General features: G+C 43.9%; 1 protein-coding gene across 1 annotated transcript in view; it reads left to right on the forward strand.

Moving 5' to 3' along the window:
• Positions 1-22,552, forward strand: part of LOC147750880 (extracellular calcium-sensing receptor-like) — a 198,982-nt gene that overhangs the window by 20,415 nt on the left and 156,015 nt on the right. Inside the window, exon 3 of the mRNA XM_086931626.1 lies at positions 4,459-5,283. Within this exon, the coding sequence (XP_086787752.1) occupies positions 4,459-5,283 (825 nt within the window). The remainder of the gene's footprint in view (positions 1-4,458; positions 5,284-22,552) is intronic.

The following is a 22,552-nucleotide window of genomic DNA, read 5'->3' on the forward strand; positions in this document are numbered from 1 at the left end:
TAGCTGGGGATCTAAATAGGACCTTTGAACCCTTAGACAGTACTGAATACCCATTGGGGCAGGAGGAGGACAATCTATGGGGAGTCCCTTATCTGAATCTAGCTCCTGTTAAACGCTGGACGAAGGATATACTTCTCCTAAATACTATGTGCTTGGAACATGGGATGAGAGCCCTCAATGGAAGAACAAAGGGAGACAAGGAAGGTGTGTGTACATATGATAATGGTCACAACAGAAGTAGGATAGACTACGTTATATGTAGTCTTAAGCTCTGGCAGGGGGTTTGCGACATGGAAATCAAGGGCAGGATAGAAAGTGATCACAACCCCCTTTGTGTGACCCATACCTGGTGGAAGTTAACACAGCCCAACTTCCAAGCAAGTGATGGGTTGCTCCCAGACATGGCAAACGATATGCGCAGACTTAAATGGCCATGTGTGTTGGCGAATGCAGCATCAATGGACTCTATCGCTTCCGAGGTGGATAATGCAATTGTCTCCATGGAACTAGCAAGCTCTACAGTCCCAGGATCTAGGACAATTACTGATATTCATAACACTCAATTCTCCCTTTTAAAACCCCATTTTGTGAGAGCATGTAAGGGAAATCGTACAGCACCCGCCAAACCAGCTAGGTGGTTCAACCGAGAGTGTAGGGCAGCCAGATTAACCCTGGGTAATGCTATTAGAAATGGGGACAGGGCAGCAATTATAGAAGCAAGGAAGCAATACAATACAAGCATCTCCCTGGCAAAGAAAACGTGGGATGAGAAGTATTGGGATGAACTAAAAGAGGCCTCTAGAGCCAAGGATTCCAGGCTTTTCTGGAAGATAGTGAAGTGGGGCAGAGGTGGTATCCCAAACAAACCAGATAATAACGTTGCAGAGTCCGCTTGGGTGAACTATTTCAGGCCCCAATATGCAGAGACAAAGGAGACGGTGGGAGGGGATGCAATTTTAGCTGTATTTCCCAAAGACAATTTGTTTTCCGCCAAAGAAGTTGAACTTGCAATAAGTTCCACACAAGGGGGTAGGGCCCCCGGTTTAGATGGGATACCCTCGGATGTTTTTAAAAACGACAAAAACAGGTGGGTTAGGTATGTGTTTCTATTGGGGAATGCCATCGCAAAAGGTGCGCTAGTCCCAGACCAATGGAAGGGAGCTATTATTATACCGATCCATAAAAAAGGAGATCGATCCCTTCTGGCTAATTATATGCCAATAAGTTTGATTGCCACTATCCAAAAAGTAATTGGGAAGATGGTGGTAAACAAACTTATGGAATGGGTGGACGAAAATGACTCCCTTTCCCCCTTCCAGGCAGGCTTCCGGAGGGCCACTAGCACCATTGACCAGGTGTTTCGTTTTACTATGTTGCGGTGGGGGACGGTACTTCTTGGCAAGGGCAGCCTGTATGTCGCTTTTGTCGACTTGCGGGCTGCATTTGATTTAGTTCCAAGAAGTATGCTCTGGACAGTTTTAAATAGGATAGGCATTCCAGCAGAATTGCTCACTCTAATTATGAGGTTGCACGAGAGCAATTTTGCTAAAGTCCAGTGGGGGTTGAATGGCCAATCCTCCATCGACTTTCCAGTGGAACGAGGGGTTCGCCAAGGTTGTGCAATGGCACCCTTGCTTTTTACATTATATATTAATGGGATAGTTGGCAGGATGCTGGACGCTAGTCTGGACGCACCTTCGTTAGCGGGCATCAGGGTTCCAATCCTGATGTTCGCTGACGATACGTTAATAATGTCTAAGACCCCGGCCGGGCTACAGCGTGCCTTGAATATCTTTGATGAGTTCTGTCTTGAGCATGGACTTGAAGTAAACATAGGTAAGACCAAATTGATGGCTTTTTCCCAAGGATGTAAACCTTGCCCTAGGATACACATGAATAAAATCGGGCTTGAGGTAGTAAGGGAGTTTACCTACCTGGGGGTACAAATAGCAGATAACCACGGCTGGTCCCACCACATAGAAAAAGCGTTTTTGAAACATCAGCAAATTTCGGGGGCTCTACGGGTGGAGCACAAAAGATCAAAAACAAAGCCCATAAAACCTGTCCTTGCTGTATATGATGCAAGGGCAATAGGGTCGGCCCTATATGGGGCTGAGCTGTGGGGTTTTGAAAAGTTTACTTCCCTACAGATAGCAGAGAACAGGTTCCTTAGGGGAATTACGGGACTTCCCCAGAGCACCCCACTAATCCCTCTTAGTCTTGACCTGGGGAGAAGATCTGTCAGCGATCGAGCTAGATTGCGTCCCATTTTATATTGGAGACGACTTTGGTCCACTCCCGAGATTAAGCACTATGCAGATGGGTTTCTGGCAATAATTAAAATGGACACCTTCCATAAAATACCATGGTTGAAAAACTTAAGGGTAATGTTAGGTGAACTGGGTCTTTCCAACCTCTATGATAATCCCGCGGGGGAAGATTTCCCAAGCAAAAACACACTTAAAACTCTATATTGGGAGTGGATAGATGGTAGGCTTTGGAGGGGGGTAAAATCTGATTCGATGGGTGGTCGCTTCTTGGAAAGCAAAATGTTTCCCATATTAGAACAGTATTGGGACAGCATTACTGTCCCTATGGACAGGAAGTTGTTTTTCCAGCTAAGATCTGGCTCCCTCCCCCTGAGACATTTAACAGGCAGGTGGAAGAGTCAGAATACCCTGTGCTGTCCAGCATGTGGTGCAATTAATGAAAGTGTGGGTCACTTCCTATTTGCTTGTAACGCCTATGCCTCCCCAAGAAGGGTATGGTTAACCCCAGTTTGTAAGAACCTTGGGACATCCAGTGCTGTTGAGGCTCAGAGAATTATCTGTACCACCACGGAGGAGCCTATTGTCATGGGAATAGCTAAGTATCTGGAGTGGGCCTGGTCCATTAGGCGGAGAGCTCTTTCCTCAAATGTGTTTTGATTATTGTTTTAAATCTGTGCTAATTTTTATATTGATCAAACTTGCACAACTGTTTTATAAACATGTATTTGACTAAATGTTTTATTATCAATTGCGAAGTTTTAAAATGTATGTTGTGCTTTTATGAGTATGCAACTCGAATAAAGCTTTCTACAGTAGTTTGTGGCAGGTATCGTGATTTTGTAGTGCACTCAATGACCTGAAGTGTTTCGGCATAAAATACTCCAGTATGTGAATGGAGTGTTTCCTGAATCTCATATCTAATAATCCACATTTGTAAAATGTGAACCATCACCCGTTAGTGTCTCTAGACGCTGGGGTCCCTCAGGCAGATTAAGCAAGCTATTGCCCAGAGTCACACGGTGCTGGGCTAATCTGCCGCCGGCCCCGGGGATCGAACCTTGATCTCCAGATTCCAGAGTCAGTCACCCTGGCCGCGGCGCCACACCTCTCCCCCATATTTGACTTGCCACATTGCTATGCAGCAACGGTAGGCCAGTGGCTGGTGGAAAGAACCAGCGACATTGTCAAGACACACTTTTAGTGGTCCCTTGCCTTTCAGATGGTTTTAGGTAAGGAATTAAGGCTTTATTTTTGATCACGCAGCACTAACCCCTATAGTTTAATAAAGGCTCTCACCAGTATGTCTCAATTATACACCAGGAACAGTTTCATATACCCAGGATCAGCTGCAAATATACATATACTACTGCAATTATGCATGTACATCCTAAGTGCGGATAACAGATCTCCAAGAGGAAACGCTATTTCTTTTGCCCTATTTAACGTCCTGCAGTTACACCTTCTTTGGAAAAATATTCAAACGTTCACCCTCCTCTGCACAGCAATCTTTAATCTTCCGCGAAAAGCTCCACTGTAGTCAAATACAGCCGCACAGAAATGACTCTCTAGTGTGAGAATTCCTTCAAAATCACTGCAGAGGAAACGTGATATAAAATGACAAAATTAAATATGACAAACACTTGGGCAGACCTGGGTATCCCGATGGAAAGCTCTGCCATGACAGACAAGAGAGTGGTGGAAGAGTTTGGTCCTATTTTCACTTTTCTTGCAGTAGTAATAGAGTTAAAAATGGAAAATAATAGACCAGAGTTGACGACCACCAGAAGTGGGTCACCCTCAGAACATCTTGATTCAGACATGGACGAGGGACAAAAAGATTTTGGATGTTGCTTGAGAGGTGAAGTGGGGAGTTATTTATCAGCCTTAAGGCAGAGTTAGTTCATGGTCAGGAACAAAAATCTTGGACGGGATAATTTTTAATTTTAACTCCCAATGGTATTATCAACTACCATTTTACTTGTACTCTCTTGGAAAGATCCTGTAGTAGGACAAAAGTTATTACTTGCCAATATTTTTTACAAGTTCCATGAAGCAAAACCTTTGAGGCACTGTGGTTTTCTGTAGTAAAAATGGTGTTGCCAATGGGATGAGATGGGTGGCTATTAATTTTGGTGGCCTGGTAAAAACTATTTTTATTAAATGAGAATTCACACTTTTAATTCTGCAGATCAGCTATGGTTCTGGACTCCCCCTTCTAAGTGATAAGATTCACTTTCCTTCATTTGTCCGTACCAATCCAAGCACTGAGCATGTACCTTACCTACTGGCACAGTTTGTGATCCACTTTGGGTGGACCTGGGTAGGGATCCTGGCCTCATACACTGATTATGGTTTGCATGGCATTCAGGAGCTGAAGAAAGAATTTTCAAAAAGCAAAGTTTGCATAGCTTTCTTTGAAACTTTAAGCCCTGAAAATTCCAGAGGAAGAGTTTTGAACACCATTCGCACCATCAAGGAGTCAACTGCAAAAGTTATCATTGTCTACGCCTTTGCCCCAGAGGTCATCCCAATTATGGAGGAGCTGGTCACCCAAAAGGTGACCGGAAAGACCTGGATTGCTAGTCCTAGTCTAATGGGATCCCCTCTGTTCTTCAGACAAGATCTTTGGATCCTGTTAAATGGAATAGTAGGACTAGGAATACATGCAAAAGAAATCCCACTTTTTAAGAAATTCCAGTATCAAAATCATCTTTTCACATCTTCTGGCAATATCTTCGTTAAGTCATTTTGGGAGCAAGTTTTCAGGTGCAAGTGGGATGACAATGTTATACAGGAAAAAGGAACTTATAGAAATAGCAGTGAAATAGCGGTCTGCACAGGATATGAGCAGTTGGAGGCACTACCGAATTCAGTATATGATGGAAACAACCTAAGGTTTAGCTACACCACATACAATGCTGTGTACGTGTTTGCTCACGCAATCCATAACCTGCTGACCTATGACATTGAAAACAGCAAATGTTCTGGACGCCAGGATCTGCAGCCTTGGCAGGTAAGGAAAATCATGTTTTCTAAATGTATAGGGGTTTTTAATATTCTATGTTTTGTTTTAACAAGATCACATTAAGTAAACTAAATGGCTGGATACCAATTAAAAAATGAAAAATATTTCAAAAACACCTTTCCACTAGAAATAATAACAGAGGGAGATATGGGTTGATCAATTAGAGGAGACAAATGGAATAATGTCAGGAGCAAACCAGTGCTTAATTTGAGCCAGTGGTTTCCAGTGCTCAGCACCGGCACTAAATCACCAACGCCTGCACTTTTCATGAGCACTAGTTATGGGCATATTCATTTATGGTATGCACGGGGAGAGTAAGTAATTTGCCCAGAAGTACAGGAAGTTGCGTCGACGCCGAGACTCGAACCTGCTTCCCAGCAACACAGTGGACAGCTCTGGCCATTACGCCATCCCCCATCCCCCATCCGCCATCCCCCATCCCCCTTCATGGTTCTGTTTTAGGCAGTGGTAACAGGAGAAATGGACTGGTGCAAGCTGCCTCTTGACAAGAGCCCCAGAACTTATTATCTTTACAAATTTACCACTGCGGCAAATAAGATAAAAATGAGGGTCATGGTCGAAGCTAGTATCACATTTTTAAAAGGTTTAGAGAATTAACCCATAGATTGCAAGTCTAAATAACTGAAATCTAGAACAGCAGACAATACAGGAAATTACAGTAAAAGGAAAAATGGGTCTAAAGAAATATATTTCAGACCAAAACAAATCAAAAGCACTTAAATGAGCAAAGACAGGGTATTGGATAGGGTAGTAATGAATATTTAGTAAGAAGATTACTTTTATTGTTGAATGAAGAGTCAAAAGCAAGAAAGTGTAAAGATAAAGGGAACTTAAACAGCTTTAGAGAACAATCCCCACTAATATCCAAAGAGTTTTATGGATAGTAAAAGGGAAAGGTTGACGAGATATGAACAGAACACGCACTCAAGAAATGCATTAAATGCAAAAGAAAATGTGTCACCAACGAAACAGTTAATGTGGAAGGCCCCAAGAAATGTAAGATTAACTTTAGAAAGGAAATATTAAAGGAAAATACAGTTTACAATAAATTCAATAAGAGTTATTATTTGCAATCCTTTCAAAGTTCACAGAAAGGCAGAAAATATTCACTATAGGGAAGAAGGAGCTGCAGTATTTTGTAGGAAGCCTCTTACAACAGACTGAATTAACTGATGAAGGATACTGCACAACAACAGGGGAGTGAATTTGATCAGTTGAAAATAGAAGATTAGCAGGTTGAAAACACTGACTTGAAGACCAGATAAAGGGAAGTAGAAAATCCCTGTATCCATGGAAGACCAATGGTGACATTATTAGGGGAACGAGGACTCAAAGGAACAAAATAGGCCTGTAGTAGATAGTTCTTCAACAGGAAGTAGCAACAATGACCCATTAGGAATGATTAAATGTGAGCAGATCATTGTACAGCAACTCTAGTCATTGTCGAATTTATGATGGAACCATGCATTACTTTGAAACGCATGCCATCACTACGCGTGTGTTACAACACAAATGACATTTCAACACATAACCTTTACCATGTGTTTTTTACAACGCATATGCCTTTACCACACATGCCTTTACATATATATTACCTACTGGCGATAGCCAGTAGGTATATATAGTTAGGACCTAGCTACCATAGGAAATCTGCAACATTCTATTGGGAATAACTTTGGCGCCGGTTGAGGAATTTGCGTGTAATTTTCCCAAAATTTGGCCAGCTCCGCTGCGCTCCTTCCCTAAAAGTTTCGGGGGGATTCATGAAGTGGGGGCTGAGAAAAAAGGGGGGTCCTAAAACGTGTTTTCCCCATGTTAATTTCCATAGGACGTTCTGACATGTCTACAGCCCGAACCGCTGAACGGATTTACTCCAAACTTGGCAAAATTGTAGGGACTGGTACGCAGAAGTGCCTTTGCTATATTTGGTGAAAATTGCTCCAGTGGTTTTTATGAAAATTAACTTAGAAAAAACACATATATATCTGGGCTGAGCCTAACCACACATCTCATCGTGAGATCTGATTGGCTGTCAGCACTTCATCCAAGAAGTGTTGGCAGCCACCTTGGGACCAATATACATGATAGCACCTCATTAAAAAGAATTGTAGTTAATAGAGAGTTTTAGGACTTTAGTTACATTATAAATCATTTGTTGATGGTACCATACTCATTTTAGGAATTGTGGTGTGTTCTAAGGTGATTTTACCATGTGAAAAAGCCTTCTGCTGGGATATCATGAATCATGTTTGAAAGAAAACTTTTATCTCATGCTTTTCCCACAGTGGTTTGGAAGGGGATCTATAAGCTAAACTGAAAGCATATTTTCTGTAAATTCACATTATCTTTCTCAGTCATGTGAGAATGAAGTCTGACTTTCTCAGTAAAACATGTACATCCAACAAGGACAGAGACTGTCAGTTGATTCCTTTGTGTTCTACTTCAGCCTCCTAGAGTGTTCTAAAGAACAACTAGAGCGCTAACAGTCCTACTTATTACAAAGGTATGGCACACCTGAAGCCATCTTGATTGGAATAAAGTGGTAACTCTTAAAACATTTAATTTAAAAAGGAACAAAATGAGGGGGTATATTTTGCCATAGAAAGTATGATTAGTGCTGCAGAAAGAAAAATTAGGGCACATTTTGAGTGACTTCTCAAATCCTCTTCTATTTCATTAAAAAATGCTGACATGCAGTCTCCCAAGATGGCCACCAGAGACAAAAGAGCCCAAATGTAGCCCAAATATAACCCAGATGTAGCCCAAGTATATCCCAATGACAGAATGTCCCAGAGTGTTCTAAAGAACAACTAGAGCGCTAACAGTCTTACTTATGACAAAAGTATGGCACACCAGAAGCCATCTTGATTGGAATGAAGTGGTAAGTCTGAAAACATTTCATTTAAAAAGGAATAAAATGAGGGGGTTCATTTTGCCATAGAAAGTATGATTAGTGCTTCAGAAAAAAAAATTAGGGCACATTTTGAGTGACTTCTCAAATCCTCTTCTATCTCATTAAAAACATTCTGACATTCAGACTGAAACATGCACTTTGAATACCAGCAGCAGACTTCCCTGGTGAGCAGTAGCTTTACTACAGTGATCTAATGAGCAACTAGAGTGCTAACATTCAGAATTTATGGCAAATGTGTGACACATCTGAATGCCTTCTTGATGGAACCAAAGTAAACAAGCATTGAAAATGCAATAGATCTCGCCCTCGTTTAAGTTAAAGCCATTCTGTTTGTAATGAGGTGGCTTTTTAGCTTTGCTTTTATTAGTGTTTTTGAAACTTTTATGTAAAAAACATGCTTATGTATGCATGTATGTATATGTATGCATGCATTTATATTTGTATTTATATAGATATGCAGATTATATATGTTTATATATGTATGTATATATATATATACACATACATATATATAAATGCATATGCATATATATATATATGTGTAAATGTGTGCGTATAGAGAGAGGTAGAGAGGTAGAGGTAGAGAGGTAGAGAGGTAGAGGTAGAGAGGTAGAGGTAGAGAGGTAGAGACTAGTAGAGAGAGAAGTAGAGAGAGGTAGAGAGGTAGAGAGTAGAGAGTGAGTAATAGAGAGTTGAGAGTGAGTAGTAGAGAGCAGTAGAGAGAGTAGCAGAGAGTGAGTAGATGAGAGTAGTAGAGTGAATAGTAGAGTGAGTAGTAGAGAGTAGCAGAGAGTGAGTAGTAGAGAGTATTAGAGAGTAAGTAGTAGAGTGAGTAGTAGAGAGCAGTAGAGAGTGAGTAGTAGAGAGTAGTAAAGAGTGAGTAGTAGAGAGCAGTAGAGAGTGAGTAGTAGAGAGTGAGTAGCAGAGAGAGAGAATAGTAGAGAGTAGTAGAGAGTGAGTAGTAGAGAGTAGTAGAGAGAGAGTAGTAGAGAGTGAGTAGTAGAGAGCAGTAGAGAGTGAGTAGTAGAGTGAGTAGTAGAGAGTGAGTAGTAGAGAGAGAGTAGTAGAGAGTGAATAGTAGAGAGTAGTAGAGAGTGAGAAGTAGAGCGTGAGTAGTAGAGAGTAGTAGAGAGTGAGTAGTAAAGAGTGAGTAGTAGAGAGAGAGTAGTAGAGAGTGAGTAGTAGAGAGTAGTAGAGATTGAGTAGTAGAGAGTAGTAGATAGTGAGTAGTAGGGAGTGAGTAGTAGAAAGAGAGTAGTAGAGAGTAGTAGAGTAGTAGAGAATGAGTAGTGGAGAGTGAGTATTAGAGAGTAGTGGAGTAGTAGAGAGTAAGTAGTAGAGAGTAGTGGAGAATATTCCAAAGTTTGGCACAGCACCACTTGCACAATAAGTCCAATCAAATCATATCACTTAGAGTCCTTATTGAAGCGCTGAATCTTGGTGTATATTCAAATGCTTTTATTTTCCTTAAGTTTATGTACCACAGCCAGCCGACGCATTTCGTTCTGTACAACAGAACTTCTTCAGGGCGTTCTTATTTCCTTCAAGTTATGCCGGTATCCTGTTGTCATATAACTAGATATTTCTTCCAAATGTTAGACGAGACGTCGGCACATTCTTATTCAAAGTGACTAGGTATCAATTTTACCCACACAATTCGGGCAGACTTGAGTAATTTATAGCATCCTCAAAGTCAGTCTTGCAAAAATTCCAAAGTATAGGACATGATAATCCAAATCCAAATGTTTCTCAAGAAAAGTCATTTTCAATCGTTCGGAATATCGGCGTTTGGGCAGATATGACCCAGGGACCCCCAGTATGCAAGGGGAATTAGTCCCCCTCTGCAAACGCGCCAGTGGCCTGCGTTGCAGAGAGGTGTAAAAAGGGGCATAGCCTCATTACACCTCTGTGCAATGCAGCCCACTGGCGCATACTGGAGGTTCCAGGTGGGCTAGTTGGCCCCCAGGGACCCCTAGTATGCAAGGGGAATTAGTTCCCCCTCTTCAATCATGCACGGGGCCTGCGTTGCAGAGAGGTGTAAAAAAGGGTGTGGCCTCATTACACCTCTCTGCAATGCAGCCCCCTGGCGCATACTGGAGGCTCCTGGTGGGCTAGTTGGCCCCCAGGGACCCCCAGTATTCAAGGGGAATTAGTTCCCCCTCTGTAAACGTGCCAGGGGGCTGCATTGCAGAGAGGTGTAACAAGGGGCATAGCCTCATTACACCTCTGCAATGTAGCCCCCTGGCGCATACTGGAGGTTCCAGGTGGGCTAGTTGGCCCCCTGGGGCCTCATTATGCAAGGGGAATTAGTTCCCCCTTTTCAAACATGCACGGGGGCTGCGTTGCAGAGAGGTGTAAAAAGGGGCGTGGCTTCATTACACCTCTCTGCAATGCAGTCCCCTGACGCACACTGGAGATTCATGGTGGGCTTTCAGGTCTTATATAGTTAGGAATTAGCATTAAAAAAAACTTTGAAATTCACTGAAAAAAACATAGGTTTCAGGCCTTATATAGTTAGGAATTAGCATTTAAAAAACCTTGCAAATTCACTGAAAAAACCATAGGTTTCAGGCCTTATATAGTTAGGAATTAACATTTAAAAAACCTTTGAAATTTAAAGGTTTTTTAAATGCTAATTCCTAACTATATAAGGCCTGAAACCTATGGTTTTTTCAGTGAATATATATGTGAACAAGACTACGCCAGTAGTCGAAACGTTGCATTTTGGAAGGCACAAGAACTAAATAAAACATCTAAATAAAACAACTAAATAAAACATCTTGCCTGGAAAGCGTGGGGTCTGTCTCTTCTCTCGCCGCTGTGCAGTGGAGGTTTGAAGATTTGTGCTGATATATATATATATATATATATATATATATATATATATATATATATATATATATATATATATATATATATATATATATATATATATTATATATATTCACTGAAAGAACCATAGGTTATAGACCATATATAGTTAGGAATTAGCATTTACAAAACCTTATTTTACTCACACAAAACCATTGAAATTCGCATATATAGTTAGTTGCACTAACTATATATCGCGCACCCGCAATCCACTGCTGAACCCGAACCGGAGAACCTTGGCCCTCTAGTAACTCTTAAAACTGGGAATATTGTGACATTATCATCATACCATGCTCACAGTACAACCTCCGATGAGGACAAGCCCCTACTAACATTCTCTTTTCTTCCGCCTGAACGCGATGCTCAAACATTGCTGCGGCTGGAAAATTACAGAATGGACATGCGCTGACAGGTCTTATAGATAGCGCAATCTTTTTTCCATGTCCACGGCTACCCAATGATCATGGTAAAGCCTCACACACACCAGAACCCTTTTTCTTCCCCAGTTCGAAAACATGTAAAAAGTGGTCCGAATTAAATGAGGTCTATAAACTAAGAGGACAAAAACAAAATTAGATGTAAAGAATTTATTTACGCACTATTGTTTTGAAATGTAACACATGACTTCACATAAATGTATATATATTTTTGTACCTTCCATGTCTATTACTGTGTAAGCATGGGCGGAAAATCCGTTATGCTCGCGGATTTTGCGGATTTTCGGTAAATTCGCAATCCGCGAGATTCGCGAATTTCCCGCAAAATCCGCAAATCCGCGAGCAGCGGATTTTATGGCTTGCTCGCACTGTTCGCGTGAGTTCGCGGCTTCCCAGTTCAACTTCGCGCCCCGCGAATAAGCGCTAAATTGCAGAAATACGATCTTAGCAAAACTGAAACTACTTACCAGGTTCAAAAGTTCAAGCTCATCATTAGTAGCCATTTCCTGTAGTGCTTCCTGAGGGGCCCCTCCAGAGTTCAGTTGCCTACTTGCAACTATTATGTGACCCTGCTCTGACCCTCAGAATAGTTACACAAAGGTCCTGAATTACAGCTAAGGCAGACAAGCAGGAGCCAGGCTGGAAGTTCAAATCCAGTGACACATTAATCAGCCCCTAATTCATTATTGTCAGTTGGGGCAGGGCAGGTGTTGTAACTAATTTTGCAACAATGAAAGCACTTAGCAAGTGCAAAAGATCACTAATCAGGAAGCACTAAGGAAGCAGGTGCCAGCTAAAAAAATATTCTGTGACACATTAATCAGCCCCAAATTAATTCAGGTCACTTGAGGCAGGGAAGGTGTGCTTTGCTTTGCCACAATAATGTACACCAGAGGGTGCTGTGATGAAACAGAGGGTGGCATGGGTGGGCCAGAGGGTGGCATGAGTAGTCAGAGAGTGGCAGTGGTGACAGAGAGTGGCAGTGATGAAGAAGAGTGTCCCAAACAGGCTGGACACGTAGAAACAACAAGTTCGCAAAACTTGCGACCCGACAGGTAAGTTCGCGTTTGCGACATTGTACAAAACCCTCGCGAACTGGCAGAAACCCGCGCGAACACACAAAAAAAATCCGCAAATTCGCGAGAATTCGCGGATTTTGCGGATTGCGAGTTCGCAAATCCGCAAAATTCGCGAACGCGAGATTCGCAAAATTCGCCCATGCTTATTACTGTGTCACATGTCAGTTTTGTCATTTTCCAAGGAACCAATGGGTTATTTTGTATCACTATAAGCAAGTGAGCAAGGCGGACTTGTCCGCCGAAACGCGTCTGGTTGTCTTTCTTGTGAATAAAGACCCTTGATTAAGAATCCCACGGAGTCGGTGCCTGTTTTTCGAAAGTCGTTGAACACAGGATTGGGTTTATATATATATATATTACCTACAGGCGGTCGCCAGTAGGTAGTTATAGTTAGGAGTTTTTTTCAATGCAAAATCTCAAAATTCTATTGTGAATAACTTTGGCGCCGGTTGACGAATCTGCCTGAAAATGTCCTCAAATTTGCCTCGCGGAGCTCCGGTCCTTCCCTGAAAGCTTGGGGGGGATTCGTCAAGCGGGGGCCGAGATAAAAGGGGGGTCCCAAAACGTGTTTTCCCCATGTTAATTTCCATAGGGCGGTCGAACTCACTTTTAGCCCGAACGGCTGAATGGATTTCCACCAAACTTGGCAAAATTGTAGGGACTGGTAGCCCAATGTGCCTTTGCTATGTCTCAAGATATGTGCTCCAGTGGATTTTGAGTAATTTAGGTTAAAAAAAAATATATATCTATAGGCGCGCCCCGGTACGTGCACCGGGGAGCGCACCGGGCGTGATACATGACTTGCGCACGGAAAGCTGATTGGCTCATGGGTGTCTATAGACATTCGAAACAGTCCGAAGCGGCCGCCATCTTGTGTCTCGGTAGGATCGAGACACAAGAGGTGGAAAAAAAAAGGGGGAAATGAACATAAGAGGGCAGGGTAGATCCCCCTGACCCCCTAGGTTTGATGTGGGGACTATATTAAGGTCCTGCAGGGCAAAAAAAAAAAATTAGTTTTGCGCGGGGGGAGCGCCCGGTACACGCTCTGGGGAGCGGACAGGGGAGCGTAGCATGGGGAAAACCCAGTTTATTCACTGTGTCACCTCTACGACCCTTTCTTGCGTCAATACGTCCCTTTTGCATACATTACACCTGACGTAGGTATAATGTGGCACAGGGGCTTACAAAGTGACGCATCTACCTAGATGCGTCACTTTGTAAATATGACTGAATAAGGTGCATTTTTTACAGCACTGGTGCGTCACAAAAAGTGACGCACCGGTGGCGTTAAAGTGACGCATGGCCTCATAAATGAGGCCTTCAGTCTTCTAGTCATGCGTAAGCATGGGCGGAAAATCCGTTACGCTCGCGGATTTTGCGGATTTTTGGTAAATTCGCAATCCACGAACGCTCGCGAATTTACCGAAAATCCGCAAATTCGCACGCAGCGTATTTTTTTTTCTTGGTGATACAATTTTGCGGCGCGCGGCGTTTACTTACCGTCCTTCAGCGTTTGCCGAGTTGTTTTTCTTGATATTTTGCAAGTGCTGCGCCATTTTGGATCTTGCTGCGGGATCCTGCGGGAATTTGGCGAGCGCGATTACGTAATCGCGGCTTGCCAACTTGCACAGCGAGAGTTTGTAAACGCGAGTACGCCGTGATCACGTATCGCGGGACTTCGCAATTGCGAGCTTGAAGATGCGGCGAGCAGCAACAATCTCGCACTCGCGAAAATACAAATTTGCAATTCTGCACAAGAAATCCACCAGCAAGCAGCATAAACCTTCTGGAAATGATGATTTTTATCTGAATAAATCCTCAGGTTGACATTTGCCTGCACTTTTTTTGCGAGGAGTCCATTTTGGGGAGGGGGGGGAGGAAGGAAGTGCCCCACAGTCTTCAACTTCCTGTTCCTGTCCAGCAGGCTCCTCCCAGTGCTTTGTCCATCTCCTGGTCACTTTTCATTTGGATCTGGAGCTGGAAGGATTACTTTTTGTGGATGCTGCTGGATATTTGGATTTGAGGCCTTTTTGACTTTCTTTGGATCACTTTCGGATTAGAAATTTCACAAGTAAGTTTGTTTGGGACATTACAGTTGCTGCAACTACAATTTTGGAATTTTCGATTTTTGGGCTGTTTTGGGGCCTTTTGCCCAGGGGTACTCAGTGGTGGGTGCACTGAGTCTTTCTGTGGGGTGTTTTGAATTTAAACATCATGGAGAGGCTGGATAGCTTGGGATTGTGCTGATTTTTCTGTGATTTTCGTTTTTTTGGCCTGTTGTTGTGGCCTTTTCACCAGGGGTAGTGAGTGTTGCATGGGCCTAGCATTTCTGTGGGGTGTCTTGAATTTAAACATCATGGAGGGCCTGGATGGTTTGGGATTGTGCTGATTTTCTCTGTGTTTTTCGATTTTTTGGGGTGTTCATGGGGACAGGCCATGTGGGTGGGGGCCATTTTGAGTGCTGGTACAGGCAGGCCATGTGCTGGGAGGCAAGTGGCCATTTTGAATGTAGTCAGTGTTGTTAGGCCTGCAACCATTTTGCCTAGTTTTCAACCGTTATGCCCAGGGGTAGTGAGTGTTGCATGGGCCTAGTCTTTCTGTGGGGTGTCTTGAATTTAAACATCATGGAGGGCATGGATGGTTTGTGATTGTGCTGATTTTTCTGTGGTTTTCGTTTTTTTGGCCTGTTGTTGTGGCCTTTTCACCAGGGGTAGTGAGTGTTGCATGGGCCTAGTCTTTCTGTGGGGTGTCTTGAATTTAAACATCATGGAGGGCCTGTATGGTTTGGGATTGTGCTGATTTTTCTGTGATTTTCATTTTTTTGGCCTGCTGTTGTGGCCTTTTCACCAGGCGTAGTGAGTGTTGCATGGGCCTAGTCTTTCTGTGGGGTGTCTTGAATTTAAACATCATGGAGGGCCTGGATGGCTTGGGATTGTGCTGATTTTTCTGTGTTTTTCGATTTTTTGGGGTGTTCATGGGGACAGGCCATGTGGGTGGGGGCCATTTTGAGTGCTGGTACAGGCAGGCCATGTGCTGGGAGGCAAGTGGCCATTTTGAATGCAGTCAGTGTTGTTAGGCCTGCAACCATTTGCCTAGTTTTCAACCTTTATGCCCAGGGGTAGTGAGTGTTGCATGGGCCTAGTCTTTCTGTGGGGTGTCTTGAATTTAAACATCCTGGAGGGCCTGGATGGTTTGTGATTGTGCTGATTTTTCTGTGGTTTTCGTTTTTTTGGCCTGTTGTTGTGGCCTTTTCACCAGGGGTAGTGAGTGTTGCATGGGCCTAGTATTTATGTGGGGTGTCCTGAATTTAAACATTATGGAGGGCCTGGATGGTTTGGGATTGTGCTGATTTTTCTGTGTTTTTCGATTTTTTGGGGTGTTCATGGGGACAGGCCATGTGGGTGGGGGCCATTTTGAGTGCTGGTACAGGCAGGCCATGTGCTGGGAGGCAAGTGGCCATTTTGAATGCAGTCAGTGTTGTTAGGCCTGCAACCATTTGCCTAGTTTTCAACCTTTATGCCCAGGGGTAGTGAGTGTTGCATGGGCCTAGTCTTTCTGTGGGGTGTCTTGAACTTAAACATCATGGAGGGCCTGGATGGTTTGTGATTGTGCTGATTTTTCAGTGGTTTTCGTTTTTGTGGCCTGTTGTTGTGGCCTTTTCACCAGGGGTAGTGAGTGTTGCATGGGCCTAGTCTTTCTGTGGGGTGTCTTGAATTTAAACATCATGGAGGGCCTGTATGGTTTGGGATTGTGCTGATTTTTCTGTGATTTTCGTTTTTTTGGCCTGTAGTTGTGGCCTTTTCACCAGGGGTAGTGAGTGTTGCATGGGCCTAGTCTTTCTGTGGGGTGTCTTGAATTTAAACATCATGGAGGGCCTGGATGGTTTGTGATTGTGCTGATTTTTCTGTGGTTTTTGTTTTTGTGGCCTGTTGTTGTGGCCTTTTCACCAGGGGTAGTGAGTGTTGCATGGGCCTAGTCTTTCTGTGGGGTGTCTTGAATTTAAACATCATGGAGGGCCTGTATGGTTTGGGATTGTGCTGATTTTCCTGTGATTTTCATTTTTTTGGCCTGTAGTTGTGGCCTTTTCACCAGGGGTAGTGAGTGTTGCATGGGCCTAGTCTTTCTGTTGGGTGTCTTGAATTTAAACATCATGGAGGGCCTGGATGGCTTGGGATTGTGCTGATTTTTCTGTGTTTTTCGATTTTTTGGGGTGTTCATGGGGACAGGCCATGTGGGTGGGGGCCATTTTGAGTGCTGGTACAGGCAGGCCATGTGCTGGGAGGCAAGTGGCCATTTTGAATACAGTCAGTGTTGTTAGGCCTGCAACCATTTGCCTAGTTTTCAACCTTTATGCCCAGGGGTAGTGAGTGTTGCATGGGCCTAGTCTTTCTGTGGGGTGTCTTGAACTTAAACATCATGGAGGGCCTGGATGGTTTGTGATTGTGCTGATTTTTCATTGGTTTTCGTTTGTTTGGCCTGTTGTTGTGGCCTTTTCACCAGGGGTAGTGAGTGTTGCATGGGCCTAGTCTTTCTGTGGGGTGTCTTGAATTTAAACATCATGGAGGGCCTGTATGGTTTGGGATTGTGCTGATTTTTCTGTGATTTTCGTTTTTTTGGCCTGTAGTTGTGGCCTTTTCACCAGGGGTAGTGAGTGTTGCATGGGCCTAGTCTTTCTGTGGGGTGTCTTGAATTTAAACATCATGGAGGGCCTGGATGGTTTGTGATTGTGCTGATTTTTCTGTGGTTTTCGTTTTTGTGGCCTGTTGTTGTGGCCTTTTCACCAGGGGTAGTGAGTGTTGCATGGGCCTAGTCTTTCTGTGGGGTGTCTTGAATTTAAACATCATGGAGGGCCTGTATGGTTTGGGATTGTGCTGATTTTTCTGTGATTTTCGTTTTTTGGCCTGTTGTTGTGGCCTTTTCACCAGGGGTAGTGAGTGTTGCATGGGCCTAGTATTTATGTGGGGTGTCTTGAATCTAAACATCATGGAGGGCCTGGATGGTTTGGGATTGTGCGGATTTTTCTGTGGTTTTCGTTTTTTTGGCCTGTTGTTGTGGCCTTTTCACCAGGGGTAGTGAGTGTTGCATGGGCCTAGTCTTTCTGTGGGGTGTCTTGAATTTAAACATCACTGAGGGCCTGGATGATTTGTGATTGTGCTGATTTTTCTGTGGTTTTCGTTTTTTTGGCCTGTTGTTGTGGCCTTTTCACCAGGGGTAGTGAGTGTTGCATGGGCCTAGTCTTTCTGTGGGGTGTCTTGAATTTAAACATCATGGAGGGCCTGGATGGTTTGTGATGTGCTGATTTTTCTGTGGTTTTCGTTTTTTTGGCCTGTTGTTGTGGCCTTTTCACCAGGGGTAGTGAGTGTTGCATGGGCCTAGTCTTTCTGTGGGGTGTCTTGAATTTAAACATCATGGAGGGCCTGTATGGTTTGGGATTGTGCTGATTTTTCTGTGATTTTCGTTTTTTTGGCCTGTTGTTGTGGCCTTTTCACCAGGGGTAGTGAGTGTTGCATGGGCCTAGTCTTTCTGTGGGGTGTCTTGAATTTAAACATCATGGAGGGCCTGTATGGTTTGGGATTGTGCTGATTTTTCTGTGATTTTCGTTTTTTTGGCCTGTTGTTGTGGCCTTTTCACCAGGGGTAGTGAGTGTTGCATGGGCCTAGTATTTATGTGGGGTGTCTTGAATCTAAACATCATGGAGGGCCTGGATGGTTTGGGATTGTGCTGATTTTTCTGTGTTTTTCGATTTTTTGGGGTGTTCATGGGGACAGGCCATGTGGGTGGGGGCCATTTGGAGTGCTGGTACAGGCAGGCCATGTGCTGGGAGGCAAGTGGCCATTTTGAATGCAGTCAGTGTTGTTAGGCCTGCAACCATTTGCCTAGTTTTCAACCTTTATGCCCAGGGGTAGTGAGTGTTGCATGGGCCTAGTCTTTCTGTGGGGTGTCTTGAACTTAAACATCATGGAGGGCCTGGATGGTTTGTGATTGTGCTGATTTTTCTGTGGTTTTCGTTTTTTTGGCCTGTTGTTGTGGCCTTTTCACCAGGGGTAGTGAGTGTTGCATGGGCCTAGTCTTTCTGTGGGGTGTCTTGAATTTAAACATCATGGAGGGCCTGTATGGTTTGGGATTGTGCTGATTTTTCTGTGATTTTCGTTTTTTTGGCCTGTTGTTGTGGCCTTTTCACCAGGGGAAGTGAGTGTTGCATGGGCCTAGTCTTTCTGTCGGGTGTCTTGAATTTAAACATCATGGAGGGCCTGGATGGCTTGGGATTGTGCTGATTTTTCTGTGTTTTTTGATTTTTTGGGGTGTTCATGGGGAAAGGCCATGTGGGTGGGGCCCATTTTGAGTGCTGGTACAGGCAGGCCATGTGCTGGGAGGCAAGTGGCCATTTTGAATGCAGTCAGTGTTGTTAGGCCTGCAACCATTTTGCCTAGTTTTCAACCTTTATGCCCAGGGGTAGTGAGTGTTGCATGGGCCTAGTCTTTCTGTGGGGTGTCTTGACTTTAAACATCATGGAGGGCCTAGATGGTTTGTGATTGTGCTGATTCTTCGGTGGTTTTCGTTTTTTTGGCCTGTTGTGGTGGCCTTTTCACCAGGGGTAGTGAGTGTTGCATGGGCCTAGTCTTTCTGTGGGGTGTCTTGAATTTAAACATCATGGAGGGCCTGTATGGTTTGGGATTGTGCTGATTTTTCTGTGATTTTCGTTTTTTTGGCCTGTTGTTGTGGCCTTTTCACCAGGGGTAGTGAGTGTTGCATGGTCCTAGTCTTTCTGTGGGGTGTCTTGAATGTAAACATCATGGAGGGCCTGGATGGTTTGGGATTGTGCTGATTTTTCTGTGTTTTTCGATTTTTTGGGGTGTTCATGGGGACAGGCCATATGGGTGCGGGCCATTTTGAGTGCTGGTACAGGCAGGAAATGTGCTGGGAGGCAAGTGGCCATGTTGAATGCAGTCAGTGTTGTTAGGCCTGCAACCATTTGCCTAGTTTTCAACCTTTATGCCCAGGGGTAGTGAGTGTTGCATGGGCCTAGTCTTTCTGTGGGGTGTCTTGAATTTAAACATCATGGAGGGCCTGGATGGGAGGCAGCAGAGCTCTGGTATAAAATTAGGAAACTAGCAAAGTTGACCTATTTTGGATACAGGTCATCCATATGGGACACACCAGGATCACCGTTATGGGCAGAAGACGCATTGGCTGTCCCGTTAAAAACAGCAGGATTAAAAACTTGGGGAGATCTATTTCCGGAGGGAGCATTGATTGGTTGGACACAAGCGGTACAGCTGTGGGGGCAAGGGTTATCTAAGTTTAAGTACATGCAGATACAAAGCTGGGCAAACAAGATGGATATTGTTGTAGGACTTCAAAGTGACTTTGAAGACAAGACATTTTCCTCACAAACATTCAAGAAAGAAGTTGCAATGTGGTACTGGGCAATGGTGGACATGGAAGACGGCCCGTTTACACTGCCGGAACAATTATGGAGGGATTGCTTGCCGGACATCGCCACAGAAAATCAATGGCAAGTAATGATGACTATACTATATAAAACAGTTAAATCTGCAAATTTAAGGAAAAATGTTCTCTTTACTATCCATAGAGCCTATTGGACCCCCGCAGACTATCGAAGTTTAAAGCCGGAGGACGGGTTGAATGCCCAAAATGCGGAAATATAAATGTGGATGACTTGCACATGTTTGTGGAGTGTTTAAACATCAGGGAATTTTGGGAGATGGTAAGCAACTGTTTATCACAATCAATCGGCCACACGATAGAGGTAAGCCATGAACTAATTATTACTGGGAGACTTGACCTATTTGATAACAGAATAAATGATAAAGTAAAGATAGTTTTTTATGGGGTGCTGCTAGCTCGTAGGGAAATCTGTAAAGTTTGGGTAGAAGCTAAGACACCGACACTCATGGATTGGTTAAATAGCATGAGATATTTTGCGACACTAGACTCTAAAGGTCTGATAAATAAGAAACAGAGATTTTGGTTACTCTTTTTGGAACATTTTGGATAACAGGCAGACCTGTGTTTGGGTACAGGATAAGAGACTAGTACATAATGGAAAATTCCTATGATTAAGGCCTCAGCCTATCTCGCAGGCCGGTGGAATAGGTCCGTCCTTCGTGAAGGCGGAGTGGAATAATCGGGTCGCGGCCTCCGGTGTGGCTGTGTTATAATACACACATGGTGGTATAGGAGATTGTGGCCCAGTCCGGGCTGGAGAGCTGCACATACTCGAGTCCACAGCCAGCATATTGAGATAAAAGCCCAGGGCGGAGACTACTGAACAAGGGTGGCGAAAAGGCTAATGAGGAATAACAAAAAAAAAAAAAAAAAAGTGTTGTTAGGCCTGCAACCATTTGCCTAGTTTTCAACCTTTATGCCCAGGGGTAGTGAGTGTTGCATGGGCCTAGTCTTTCTGTGGGGTGTCTTGAATTTAAACATCATGGAGGGCCTGGATGGTTTGTGATTATGCTGATTTTTCTGTGGTTTTCGTTTTTTTGGCCTGTTGTTGTGGCCTTTTCACCAGGGGTAGTGAGTGTTGCATGGGCCTAGTCTTTCTGTGGGGTGTCTTGAATTTAAACATCATGGATGGCCTGGATGGTTTGGGATTGTGCTGATTTTTCTGTGTTTTTCGATTTTTTGGGGGTGTTCATGGGGACAGGCCATGTGGGTGGGGGCCATTTTGAGTGCTGGTACAGGCAGGCCATGTGCTGCGAGGCAAGTGGCCATTTTGAATGCAGTCAGTGTTGTTAGACCTGCAACCATTTTGCCTAGTTTTCAACCTTTATGCCCAGGGGTAGTGAGTGTTGCATGGGCCTAGTCTTTCTGTGGGGTGTCTTGAATTTAAATATCATGGAGGGCCTGGATGGTTTGTGATTGTGCTGATTTTTCTGTGGTTTTCGTTTTTTGGCCTGTTGTTGTGGCCTTTTCACCAGGGGTAGTGAGTGTTGCATGAGCCTAGTCTTTCTGTGGGGTGTCTTGAATTTAAACATCATGGAGGGCCTGGATTGCTTGGGATTGTGCTGATTTTTCTGTGTTTTTCGATTTTTTGGGGTGTTCATGGGGACAGGCCATGTGGGTGGGGGCCAGTTTGAGTGCTGGTACAGGAAGGCCATGTGCTGGGAGGCAGGTGGCCATTTCGAATGCAGTCAGTGTTGTTAGGCCTGCAACCATTTTGCCTAGTTTTCAACCTTTATGCCCAGGGGTAGTGAGTGTTGCATGGGCCTAGTCTTTCTGTGGGGTGTCTTGAATTTAAACATCATGGAGGGCCTGGATGGTTTGGGATTGTGCTGATTTTTCTGTGATTTTCGATTTTTTTGGCCTCTTGTTGTGGCCTTTTCACCAGGGGTAGTGAGTGTTGCATGGGCCTAGTCTTTCTGTGGGGTGTCTTGAATTTAAACATCATGGAGGGCCTGGATGGCTTGGGATTGTGCTGATTGTTCTGTGTTTTTTGATTTTTTGTGGTGTTCATGGGGACAGGCCATGTGGGTGGGGGCCATTTTGAGTGCTGGAACAGGCAGGCCATGTGCTGGGAGGGAGGGGGCCATTTTGAATGCAGGCAGTGTTGTTAGGTCTGAAACCATTTTGCCTAGCTTTCAACCTTTATGCCCAGGGGTACTGAGTGGTGCATAGGCCTAGTCTTTCTGTGGGTTGTCTTGAATGTAAACATCATGGAGGGCTTGGGATTGTGCTGATTTTTCTGTGATGTTCGCTTTTTTGGCCTGTTGTTGTGGCCTTTTCACCAGGGATAGTGAGTGGTGCATGTGCCTAGTGTTTCTGTGGGGTGTCTTGAATTTAAACATCATGGAGGGCATGGGATTGTGCTGATTTTTCTGTGTTTTTTCGATTTTTTTGGGGTGTATAACTGAACTGATGTTCCTCTCTCTTCCATTGCTTTTAGGTGCACAAGACTCAAGAGAACCACC

This window comes from Lissotriton vulgaris, chromosome 1_1 (assembly GCF_964263255.1).
Source record: "Lissotriton vulgaris chromosome 1_1, aLisVul1.2, whole genome shotgun sequence".
NCBI lineage: Eukaryota > Metazoa > Chordata > Amphibia > Caudata > Salamandridae > Lissotriton > Lissotriton vulgaris.